This window comes from Elephantulus edwardii, unplaced genomic scaffold (genome assembly GCF_000299155.1).
Source record: "Elephantulus edwardii isolate Elephantulus edwardi_28Jun2011 unplaced genomic scaffold, EleEdw1.0 scaffold00037, whole genome shotgun sequence".
NCBI classification, from domain to species: Eukaryota; Metazoa; Chordata; class Mammalia; order Macroscelidea; family Macroscelididae; genus Elephantulus; species Elephantulus edwardii.
In genome coordinates, this window is record NW_006399787.1 from 9726291 (window position 1) to 9739559 (window position 13269).

At 45.3% G+C, this 13269-nt stretch overlaps 1 protein-coding gene across 1 annotated transcript in view; it reads right to left on the reverse strand.

Annotated features, from left to right (window-relative positions):
• Window positions 1-228: 228 nt before the first annotated feature.
• The window catches only part of BATF (basic leucine zipper transcription factor, ATF-like), a 45350-nt gene continuing 32309 nt past the window's right edge, over window positions 229-13269 (reverse strand). Inside the window, exon 3 of the mRNA XM_006884665.1 lies at window positions 229-429. Within this exon, the coding sequence (XP_006884727.1) occupies window positions 229-429 (201 nt within the window). The remainder of the gene's footprint in view (window positions 430-13269) is intronic.

Genomic DNA, 13269 nt, shown 5'->3' on the forward strand with positions numbered 1-13269 from the left:
TTCTGGCTTGGGTCTCCCATCCACATGGAGGTGCAGCATCCTAGGCAGGCTGCCCCGCCTCTAACCATTACAGTCCTTGTCCAGGCCTGTACCTCCGGGTCTCCCAGTGGAGACTGGGCTCTGAGGGACCAGGGCAGCCAGGGCCACAGTCTGTAGGCCCCTTCCTGAGGCCTTCCCCAGTGGACAGCTGGGTTGGGAGCTCTGCTCTTTCCTGCTCCGCTGGGAAGCTCAGGGCTGGAAGCGCGGGGAGCTGACGTGGGGCTGGTGGAAGGTGTACACCACCTCGGGAGACGAGGACACGCTGGTGGTCAGCATGGAGCACAGGGGCTCGTGGCTATTCAGTACCGACGTGAAGTACTTCATCTCCTCTGTAAGCTTCTTGATCTCCTTGCGCAGAGCTGCGTTCTGTTTCTCCAGATCTTCGCTCTCCTGTGCGGGAGGGAGACGTGGGTGTTAGTGTCAGTGGAGGCAGGAGTTGGGCGCCGTGAGGGACTAAGCACAGGGGACGCTGGGTTAAGTGATCTCTAGCACAGCTGTGGAAAAGGGCATGCATGGACTTTCTGCACCTGTGAGCACATGTGTATACATACATATATATGCATGAGCGTGTGTATGCATCTGTATAAACATAGGAGTGTTGTTGTTACGTACAATCGAGTCACCTGTGACTCATAGCAACCCTATGCAACCTACAACAGCTCTGAACCCTGCTGTATCTTGAATCAACCTCATAGTCTCTGACACACCTGACCCATCACCCCAGCCACTGAGTCAATCCATCTCATCCACGGTCTTCCTCTCTTGCACTGTCCCTCCACCCTTCCAAGCATGATGTCCCTCTCCAAGGACTGGTCCCTTCTTGCAACATGACCAGACGATGTCAGACGAAGCCTCAGAGTCCTTGCCTCCAAGGAGCAGCCTGGATTCGCCCTCTCTAAGACAAATCTGTTTGTTGTCCAGCCTTCTGATGCATAGCAAGTAATTGTGAAGACCATGGCACCTTAGTCTCTAGACTGACATCATAGGAGTGTGTGTGTCACTAAAATCCTCACTGCCGTCCAGTCAGTTGGAACTTTCCATGACCCTCTATCAGTTTCTGAGAGGGTTAATCACAAGGGAGAGAAGACTGCCCATCTTTCTCCTTCCAAGGGGCTGGTAGTTTCCCAGTGCCAATGAACCTTCAGAGTTAGCAGCAAGTACATGACTCACCAGGACTAAGGAGCCGCCAGAGTCCCCTCAGTGTGCACGTGGGCTCACAGCATTCATCAGGTCGAAGGAGTTCCCGAGCGCGGCAAACCGTTATGAGCTCAACAACTAGCGGAAGGCTTGGAATTCCATCCCACCCAGGGGCATCTCGGAAGCCAGGCCTGATGGTCTAAACACTTCATGGAGGGCAGTTCTGCTCTGTGCACACAGGGTCGACATGAGTCCAAACACCACGATGGCAACTATTAGGTGGGGGAGCTCTGACGGTGGGGTCCATATGGAGCTGTGCTGCTAAGCCCAACGTGATACCTCCCTGGTGATTAGAATCCATCAGAACCCTGCGGGAGGAGGCTGGACAATCTCCTCCTGTGCCAGTCACAGCCTAGGAAAACCTGCTGGAGGGTCAGCTGTGAGTAGGGTCCAATTCCAGGCCATGGTCTTCACAATTACTTGCTATGTATGCATCAGAAAGCTGGACAACAAAACAGATTCAACTTAGAGAGGATGAAACCAGGCTGCTCCTTGGAGGAAAGGATTCTGAGGCTTCATCTGACATACTTTGGGTATGTTGCAAGGAGGGACCAGTCCTTGGAGAGGGACATCATGCTTGGAAGGGTGGAGCGACAGTGCAAGAGAAGAAGACCGTGGATGAGATGGATTGACTTAGAACACGACTGCTATTTGGGCTATTTTGGCATATAAAAATGGCGCTTTTCAGGTGGGTCAGCTCGATTGGCAGGCATGCATGAAATTGTACATGTGTGATTTGTGTCTATGTGTGCTCCTTTGTGTATGGGTATCTGTAAGTGTCAATTGGAGTGAGCGGCAAGTGTGTGTGTGTGTGTGTGTGTGTGTGTGTGTGTGTGTGTGTATGCTGTTGTTGTTGTTAAATGCTGTTGAGTCGACCATGACTCATAGCGACCCTCTGAGCAAAAGACCCTGTTCTGTAACGTCATTTCTCTATGTTCATAGAGTTTCCAGAGGCATGTGGTTTAGGAAATGGATGCCACTCCTGCTTGAGATACACACACACACACACACACACACACACACACAAATGGAAAACTTTGCGTAATTTTACACTTTCCCACTCCATGTGTGTTGCTGTTGCTTTTATCATTGAGCCTGAACCGACTTATAGTTGACCCTCCAGGAAGTTTTCAGAGGCAGTAAATCACAGAAAGATGGCCTGTGTTTCTCTCATGACTCTCTGTATTTACCAGGGGCTTTTCCTAGGCTTCCAGCTAACATCTGCAGTTAGTTTTACAAAGTTTACAGTTCATTGCCTGCCTTGCTCTAGTTCTGGAAAGCTCAGGTCTTTATAAATATTAAATGGTCAGAACACACTAGAGTGTGATTCTGCTCCACTTGGCTCACCCACGGGTGGGCTCTATAGTCTTCTGGATAGGACTCAAGTACACGTGCATCCATTTTTTTGAAACGCATTCCTCTGCTGTTTGTGGGAACCATCACACACACGCTAATTGGGAAAATGCATAAGGAAGAGGCACTAATTGCTAAACACATTATCTATCAATCAACAATTAGATCTGTAACGAGCATTTACGGAAAGCCAACCCCACCTTCAGAAAGCCCAGGGGAAGAAGAGCATTTCAGTGTGACTTTAAGGGCCATGTTTCTTGACATAAGGGTTGGTGTGTTATGTGTCCTTCTGCTAACTGAATGGTCAGCATTTCAAATCCACCAAATGCCATGAAGAAGAAAGATATACAGTCTCTTCTCATCAAGATTTACAACCTCAGAAACCCAGAGAAGGGTCACTATCACATCAGAATCCACAATGTGGGTCTTTGTTTGGGTTTTGATCAAATGCAAGATTGCATATTTTAAATGTGCCTCAAATACTCCATCAGAAAAACAAATCAAACTGCAGGCTGGTGGGCTTGCTCCTTGGGCTTTTTCTGGGACACAGCCACTAGCCCTAACCTCTGCACCTAGAATTCCTTAAAATTTCTTCTGTTATTTTTCTGTTGTTATTGTTGAGAATATGCACAGCAAAATCTACACCAATTCAATAGTCTCTGAATATTACTTAGTTTCTATTCAATATCACAATTCAGTGGCATTGATTGCATCCTTCAAGTTGTACAAACATTCTCACCTGTTCTGGGTTGTGTGGCCTGATGGTAAGGAGTTGTGTTGCCAAGCCAAAGGCAGGGAGTTTGAATCCACCAGTTGCTCCATGGGTGAAAGATGGGCAATCTCTTCCCGTGAGGTTGATAGCCTCTAAAAACCCACTATAAACTCTACGGTCAGTTATGGGTTGGTTTTAACTCAAAGGCGACAAAAATAACACAGTGCCTCTTAAGGGTACCTGTAATCTTTCTAGTTGCTGTTGACCGTTTGATCCAATATAATGAGTTCTTAAAAAAGCATAATGCATAAGGCTAACGTTTGCAATATTTACTAGTTAAGCTAAACTCCTGATTGATCTTCAGGGGATATTTTTGGTTTCAGGTTTAAAGATCCCAATGTGATTTTTTTTTTTTTAAAAATTGTTTTTATTTTATACTGGTTTATTTACAAAGTTTGAATACATTGTTTTTCACACCAGATTTTTACTCATTTCCTTCACCACCACCACCCATCAAATTCTGAGACCCTATGATTAACTCTCCCCTCAATCTTCACCACTCTGCTTCCACCCTCCGCCCCTCTTGGATCCACATACTCATTCTACAATGGTGGTTTTATACAATATTTGTCTTTATGGAATTGAGTTAGTTCACGCAGCCTAATGGTCTGTGGTCCCTCCCAAGTTAGGTAGTAATTTACTAGAATAATTTAGTAAAATCATTGCTCCTGCATGCTGCATAATATTCCATTATATGAATGTACCACAATTTCTCAATCCATTCCTTTGTGGTTAGACATGTGGGCTGTTTCCATGTTCTTGTGATGGTGAATAACGCTGCTATGAGCATTGATGTACAAGTCTCTGTGCCTCAGTTCTCATTTTCTCAGGGTATACTCCAAGCAGTGGAATAGCTGAATCATATGGAATTGCTATGTTCATCTTTTTGAAGAAGCGCCAAACTGCATTCCAAAATGGTTGCACCATTTTACAATCCTAACAGTGTATAAGAGTTCCTATCTTATCACATCCTCTCCAACATCTATTACTTGCTATCCTGTTAAACTTTGTCACTGTTACTGGGCTGAGATGGTATCTCAATGTGATTTTGATTTTCATCTCTCTTATTGCCAGTGATTTTGAGCATTTCTTCATGTCTGTTGGCCATTTTAATATCTTCCTTTGTGAAAATTCCATCCATGTCTTTTGTCTATTTTGTAATTGGGTTATCAGTCTTTTTCTTGTGGAGGCCCAGGACTATTCTGTAAACTTTTGTTATGAGATGCTTGTCTGAGATGGTATTACAAATGTTTGTTCCCAATTGGTAGGTTTTCTTTTTCCCCTGTTGGAAAAAAATTTTTGATGTGCACAGGGATTTAATCTTTAGAAGGTCCCATTCATCAATTTTATCCTCTTCAGATTGTTAATTTCTGGCTATTGGCACAGGACAGAGCAGAGTTTAGGGCTGTTGTACATAGGGTCGCTATGAGTCACAAGCGACTCAACGGCACATAACAACAACAACAACATATTTGGCAGTCTCTTTATATTGCAACCTAGGCCTTCTAAGCTTGATCTCAGTTTCTTTTTTGAACTTCATGGGTTTGGGCTTTACTTCCAGGTCTCTGATCCACCTTGAGGTGATTTTTGTTTATGGTGTGAGATGTGGATCCTATTTCAGCTTTCTGTAAGTAGCAGTCCTGTTTTGCCAGCACCAATTGTTGAAGAGGTTGTCATTTCCCCATTTGATAGGTTTTATTTCCTTGTCAACTATCAGTTGACCATAGAGAGCTAGGTCTGTTTCTGGGTTCTCAATTCTATTCCTTTGGTCTATGTGCCTGTCATTGGACTAGTACTATGCTGTTTTGGTTACTACTGCTGTGTAATAGGTTTTGAAGTCAGGGAGTGATATGCCTCCCACTTCATTTTTGTTTTTCAGAAGTGTTTTGCTTTTGGGGGATCACTTGCCTCTCCAAATACATTTGACAATTTCCCTTTTGATCTCCTTGAAAAATGAATTTGGTATCTGTATTGGGATTATGTTGAACATGTAGGATGCTTTTGATAGGATTGTCATTTTCACATTATTAAGTTTTCCTATCTGTGAACAGGGCACATTTCCTCATTACTTTAGGTCTTTTATTGTGTCTTGCCAAAATGCTCTGTAGTTTCCTTTGTATAGAGCTTTTATATCTCTAGTTAGGTTCACTCCCAAGTATCTCAATTTGGGTTGGCTACTGTAAATGGTATTGCTTTCTTGATGTCCTTCTCTGAGTTCTCTTTGTTACTGCAGAGGAATCCCACTGACTTTTGGATATTGATCTTATATCCTGCCACTCTACTAAATTGACCTACTAATTTTAACAGTATTTTTGTTGAGTCTTTGGGGTTTTTTGTGTGTACTATCATATTATCTGCATATAGTGATAGTTCAAACATCTCTTTGCCTATCTGGATGCCTTTTATTTCCATCTTTTGCAATATTGTCCTAGCAAACACTTCCAATGCAATATTGAATAGAAGTGGTGACAGTTTTTCTGGTCCCTGTTTGCAAAGAAAATGTTTTTAGTCTTTCTCCATTGAGAATGATGTTCGCTCTTGGTTTTGCATATATACTTTTCACTATATTGAAGACATTCCCTTCTATTCCAATTTTGCTGAATGTCTTTATCAGGAAGGAGTATTGGATTTTGTCAAATGCCGTTCCTGCATCAATTGCTAAGATCATATGGTTCTTGTTATTTCTTTGTTAATATGGTGAATTGTGTTGATTATTTTTCTTATGTTGAACCATCTTTGCATACCTGTTATGAATCCCACTTGGTCATGGTGAATTATTTTTTTGATGTACTTTTGGATTCTATTGGCTAGGATTTTGTTAAGGATTTTTGCATCTATATTCATGAGAGATACTGGTTTGTAGTTTTCTTTCTTGGTAATATCTTTGCCTGGTTTTGGTGTTAGGGTTAAGTTTGCATCATTGAATGACTCTGGGAGCATGCCTTATTTTTAAATTTTTTGAAATAATTTAAGTAGAATTGTGATAGATCCTTTCTGAATGTTTGGTACAATTCAGCGGTGAAGCCTTCTGACCCAGGACTTTTCTTATGGGGAAGTCTTTTTATGACCTTTTCAATTTCTTCTTTTGTGATGGATGTTCAAGTGTTCTATATCTGTCTTTGTCAATCTGGGTAGGGCATGAGTTTCAAGGAATTTGTCCATTTCCTCTAGGTTTTTGAATTTATCAGACTATACTTGAGTTCATAGTATTCTGATATTATCAATGTAATTTTATCTGGTTCTGTTGTGATGTCACCTCTATTATTTCTTAATCAAGTTATCTGTGTCTTCTCTTTTTTTCTTTTGCTTTTGCCAGTGGTTTGCCAATTTTATTGATCCTTTCAAAAAACCAACTCCTGGTCTTATTGATGATTTAAATTGTTTTTCTCTTTTCTATCTCATTAATTTCAGCTCTTGTCCTCCAATATGCTTTTTAAGGGACAGAGTCCCCTGTGACTGTGACCTTGTCCTGCTTCCTTGTTTGTGAAGAGCAGAGAGGGGCAGGCTCACATCCAGCCAGGCAGTTTCTGAAGGTGGCTCTGAGTTAAAAATGCATCTAGGTCAGAATAAAAGAAACTCCACTCTCCAAATATGAGGTGAAATCTTAGAGTGGCACTGTTTGCTCTTCACCACTATCTGAAAGGTGGACAACTTGAACTCAGGGAGTAAGGCCTGGCAATATGTCTCCTTAAGGGAAATAACCAAGAAAACCTGATAAAGCTCTCAAGTGATGTCTGTGACACATGTGATCACCATGAATCACAAGTGACACTATAGACACGAATTGTGTGTGTGTTAATGTAGCTAATAAAAGAGCTGCGGCCACCGGCAGTGAGGCCAGGCAATGCTTGCTTCTGCAGGATGCAGCCGGCACATTCATTTGACCTTTGTTTCCTGGCACATCCAGGTAGAGGGCATCCCCACTTTACCGAAAGGCAAGATAAGTAACACAAGACTGAGGGTGTTGGTAAGACGGGAATTGGGGGCCAGGAGTTGTGCTACTTTGCACTAGTCCTTTCTCTCGCCCCCTCTGTGAGTTTCCACCAGTGGCAGCATTTACAGTAAATTCTGCGCTTTGAAGCGCCTGGGCAAACCCCGGGCTGCGGGGCGGAGCCGGGTGGGCGGGCCGCAGGGACAGCTCTGACCTTCTCCCCGCCTAGGGGCAGGCCCAGCTTTCAGAAAGTGCTGGAAGCTAGCCTGAAGCTAGCTGGCTGGCCTCTTCTGGCTTTCTCACCTGCCCCTCCCCTCCTGCCTGCAGATCCCAGAGCTCTGGGGGGGGGGGGGTTCTTAAGCAAGGCCTTTAACCAGAAAACCACCTGTGACAGGAAACCTGCTTTTACCTTGGGAAGCAAGACTGCTTCCGGTGAGGCCCCCAGACAAACCAGCACTGCCAACCCCGGGGGCCAGGCAGCCAACAGACTCAGGAAGTGGCTGCCCTGAAGCCTCAAGTCTTCCTATCCCCACTTGCCATTGCACTGAAGTGACCTCCCTGGAGCACTTATGTTCTGGAAAGGACTCATATAGCTGAAGAAACAACTGCATTAGGGAGCCGTGGAATATATCCCGAGGTACAGAGGTCAAATCCCATAATGTTCCAGTTGTTCTTGTTATGTATGGAGTCAGAACTAATTGCTAATCCTGCAGGGGGTTTTAAGAAGCAGTAAATCACATGGCAGAATGCCCATCTTTCCCCACAGAGCAGCTGGTGGATTTGAGTCTCAGACCTTTGGCTTCTCTGTGTAGTTCCTTAGCATTGCACCACCAAAGCTCCCTTTGTTATTGTTGTTGTGTCATGTCTTGTAGTTGGAACCCACCCATAGCTGACCCTCCAGTGGATTTTCAGAGACAGTTAATCGCACGGGAGGAGAGCGCCCATCCTTCTCCTGTGGAGCAGCTGGTGGATTCAAAGCCTTCAGGATTTCAGCGCAGCTTCTTGCCACCAAAGCTCCCTAATGGCTGAAAATTTAGAACCAGGGCTTCCAACTGGTTCTTCCTGTTCAATTATGAAAGAGGAAACAAAGCTGCAGTGGGCCTGAGTTTGTAAAAGGTGGTTGAATGGAAAAGTAACCAGAATCGGAAAAACTACAGGAAACTATGGTGGCTTGGTAGTAAGGAGTTGCACTGACAACCCAAAGATAGGAGGTTCATATCCACCAGCTGCTTCTTGTGAGACAGATGAGTAATTTCCTCTTTGGGGATTTACAGCATCTGAAAACCTGCTAGAGGGTCAGCTCTGAGTCAGTTCCAACTCGATGGCAATGAGTGAGAGGTGGGAAATGTAATCTTGTGCTTAGAAAGCCAGTGGCATGTTGCATGGCCACTGAATCTCTTGACCAAAGGCATCTTTGAATGCCCTGCTCAAAGATGGCGGCCGACTGTGGAGCTTCTAGCAGCCGCTTCCTCTGTCCTTCCAATAGGGGATTTCCCACAAGGTTCCCACACCCCATGAGGCTTCCTCCTGAACCACCTCTAAGTCGATTGTGGTGCATCAGGTGACCTCACAGGTGAGGCTGAAGAGTTACATTTGTATTTTCATGAGGTGGAAAAAAGGAAGATGGGATTGAAAAACCAACCAAGGTGAGGTCTCTTAGGAGAAGACAGTCAAGTTATCGCAAGGTTTAAACAGACTCTGAGTCAGGAGAGGATGGTGGCCACAGCTTCTGGACCCAAGCCCTGGCGGGGCAATTCAACATCTGGCATCAGGTCTTGGAATCTCTCACTGTGCCCTCCATTCTGCCGTTCCTTCTATGATTTCTCCTATTCTGATCACCATTCCACTCACTTCACCTAAATTTTAAAAATCTGGGTCTATTCTGACTTTGCTTTGATTCAAAACCCTGTCTAGGGTCCAGTGAAGGAATGGAGAGAGGAGGGTTTGGGAAGTAAGTTTTGGTGTCTGCTGAAATATCTTTCAGCATGTACCTGGTACCTGTCTTCCCAGGCTCCTCAGGTAACTGGGAGTTGGTGATGGAAACCCAGCTGTTCTTATCATCTCATTTTATGGAGGCCAGCTGAGACCATGGGGCAAGGCCTCCCTGCATATTCCACAAAATCACCACAAAGTGATCAAGAAGGAGCAGAGAAGGTGGTGGTGGTGGGGGGGAATCACCACAGGCTGATGACAGCAGGTGCTGAGAGAAAGAGGTGTGAGAATCACTTCGCTTTCTCAGAGACCCTGAAACTCTGATTCAGAGCCTCACAGCCATGTAGGGGTAAAAAAAGGCTCAGGCTGGGGTCTTCTCATTCTCAGCCCTATGCTTCTTCTGTCAGTCACAGTTCCACCCCCCCCCCCCCCCCCCCCCGTGAAAGACTGGCAACTCCAGTGGTCAAAGGTCTGAAGAGAGGACTTGGCAACCTGCTCATCTTTCAAGGTAGAACTAGGCCTTAGTTTTGGCAATCTCTAAAATACATCTTGAGAATCCAGACTCAAGCCTGCTTCTTCTGAGCACAGAGCTGATCAACACCTGCACAGCTGAGTTAGTAGAGAGTCCCTTGGAGGAGGAATGACATGAGACTACACCTTCCTCCAGATGTAGACTGAAGTCTTGCGTATGTGGAAGTGATGGGCACCAGCATGGTAACTAGGCTCAGGTGAGTCCTGGGTCCTTGTCCTAGCTGTTCACTCTCAGGGGGTTTCTTTCCCTCTCTCAGCCCCAGGTGCCTCACCTTCTAACAGACAGGTTGCTAAAAGCAATGGTTTTCAACCGTGGTCATGCATTGGATCCACTACGGAGATTTAATAATCCTGGGGCACTGGGTTGTTAATGGCTCCTCTCGAACTCTAACGTTCAGCTATTATTGCTAAACCTCAGTTAGAAGATCTCCAAGCCCCCTCTAACTTTTCATTACTTCAGGTTCCAAATTTACTTCTGAGTGAATAAGTAAGCTACATCTCCTGTGGGGGAGTAGGGGGGTGGGCACCATTTATATGAGAAGGATGTTGTTATGTGCTATCAAGTTGACAATGACTCAGAGTGATCCTATGAACAGTGGATCTGCACCCTGCCCCACCCCGTGCCATCCTCACTCAGACACCCTTGAGCCTATTGCTACAGTCACTCTGTCAATCCATTTTGCCAAGGCTCTTCCTCTCTCACACAATGAGCAGAATCATAAGAAAGGCTTGGTTCAATCAAATAGTAGTCAATGTTTATGTAACTCTCTAATGTGGCACTTGTCCTTGTAAGCACTTTACAAGTAGTTTAATTTACTCTTCACAACAGCTCTGTGTGGAGGATACTAATCCCATTTTACAGAAGAGGAAAACTGAGGTATTGGAGAAGTTAAGAAACTTACGCAAAGTCATACAACCTGTGAAATGCCACAAATCACAGTGCTTCAATCAAGCAGCCTATATTCAGAATCTGTGGCCGTGGATTCTTGCTTCTGAAGTCTGATTAAACCTTATGGTATCTGACAGCAAAGTCCTGTGGGGCTTCATTCACCTTTGTTGGTTTTCCAGTTTAATCTTCTTTCTTGCATATCCAGATGCTAATTTTACCACTTCGTGCAAATCCAGATGCTGCTAACTGTCTTGAGCCTCACCTGTAAGGGGTGGCGGTCACCTGATACACCACAATCAGCTTGGAGGTGGTTCAGGAGGAGGCCTCAAGGGGCATGGGAACATTCTGGGAAATCCCCTACAAGAGGGATGAGGAAGGAGTCACTGGAAGAGCTCGAGAGGACGGGGAATCCCCAGGCAGTTCCCTTACCTTCAGGGAGCCAGCTGAGGACCAAGGTCAAGGTCGGGCTGGCATTTTTGTGCTGGGCTCTGCTCCCCCGCACTCCCAGACATTGTGAGCCAGGAGCCAGGATGGTCCTCTTCTCTGCCAGCTCTGCTGTCATGCTTTGACCTTCTCTGAATTTTCTAACCACAGGTTCCAGAAGAGTGAAGAGAGTCCCCTTTCCTCAACAGAACAGGCAGCCATTTATTGGCAGGGTGACCTTTAGCTCCCGCCCACACTGCGATGAGAAAGTGGGCTACAAAGCTTCACCCTCACACTCCGTTTTACATTCTATCCTCAGCGGCTGCTTCCCTCTTCCTACCAAGCACAGGTGTGGAATGGAGCCCACCTTTCCAGCACAAGGACACGCTCCAAAACCAGGCGAGATCTAAGCCTGTGATTCTCACAGTCCCTGGGACAGTGAGCCCCAGGCCTTGCTCCCCACTCAGTCACCAGACCACAGGTGTTTGTGCTGAATAATGCATGTGTCTGAGCAATCGTCACTGTCATACCTCAAAGCCGACACTCTGGGACATCAACATCGACACACGTCTAGGCTCATTAGTCATGCCGTTGGGGCCCAGCCTTGGCAGTGAGGACTATGCTTTTATGAATTCCAAAATCCTCATCCCTTGCTTTCCTCTAGTTGTTGTTCAGTGCTGTCCAGTTGACTCTGACTTACACTGACCTTATAAGCAATAGATCAAAGCTTTGCCCTGTCCTGTGCCCTCCTCCCATTCTGCCGTGCGCAAGCCCACTGATGCAGGCACTATGCCAATCCACCTCCGTGAAGGTCTTTCTTTCATTTGCTAGCCCTCTACTTTTCCAAGCATGATTCACTTCCAAGGACTAGTGCTTTCTTGTAAAAAAAAAAAAAAAGCATGTGAGACTAAATTTTACTATCCTTGCTTGCAAGGAGCACCCTGGTTTCACTCCTCCAAAGCAGATTTGTTTGAGGTTGTTGTATTTTGTTGGTTCCCTGCCCCCCCACTCCATGAGATATATGATGCTTTTTGCCAACACCACAAATCAAAGGCATCAATTCCTCTCTGGCCTTTCTTATTCATTGTTCAACTTTCATATGTATATGAATCAATTAGCAATATCATGGTTTGGGTCAGGTGCACCTTAGTCTTTAAACTGACATCCTAGCTCTTTAGCACTTTAAAGAAGTCCTTAGTTGCAGATTTTCCAAATGCAGCAAGTTTGATTTTGGAACTGCTGCCACCACGGGTGTTGACTGTGGATCCAAACAAAATGAAATCCTTGGCAACATCACTCTTTTCTCCATCTATCATAATCATGATGTTGCATTCTTCTAGAGGGCCTGAGAAAACAAATGCTGAAATACCCAGCTTCCCTTGCAGCTAGAGATTCTGACCACTGAGATGTGAGCAGAAACACCTAGGGGTTTCCTTTACCAAATACAAAGTCTTGTGAGAACCAAGGACCTCTCTCTCACAACACAAATTGATGCCTACAGCCACCTTGCAGCCTTAAGAAGGAAAATCACATACCAAGACGGCTTGGCAGAGAAGGAGAAGGAGTGTGTTTCTTTGCCAACATCCCTGTACGAGCCCTGGCCTTCTCAGAAATTCTGTGAGAAAAAGTAATTGCTCTTTGTTGGAGCCTCTGTTAAATGGCTTTTCTACAACTTTTGGTTGAACACAACCCTGATATTTGTGTTTGTTTGTTTTTAAGCTGTCAGGCCTCAAGGATAAAACTCACTTCAAACATTCATTGCACGCACCCAACAGGCTTTAAATTCCCCACCACAGCTGCACACTGCTGTCAACTGTAGATTTTGGATGTTGTCATGGTTGTTAGATGCCACTGAATTGACTACAACTCATTGTTGTTGTTGTTATGTGCCGTTGAGTCACCAGTGACTCATAGTGACCCTATGTACAACAGCCCTAAACACTGCTCTATCCCTTGCCAATCTCACTGTTTCTAACACGCCTATCCCCATTACCCCAGTGCCTGAATCAATCCATCTCATCGAGGGTCTTCCTCTCCTGTGCTGTCCCTCCACCCTCCAGAGCATGACATCCCTCTCCAAGGGCTGATCCCGCCTTGCAACATGTCCAAAGTATGTCTGACGGAGCTTCAGAATCCTTGCCTCCAGGGAGCAGCCTGGCATTACCCTCTCCAGGACAAACTTGTTTGTTCTCTTAGCAGTCC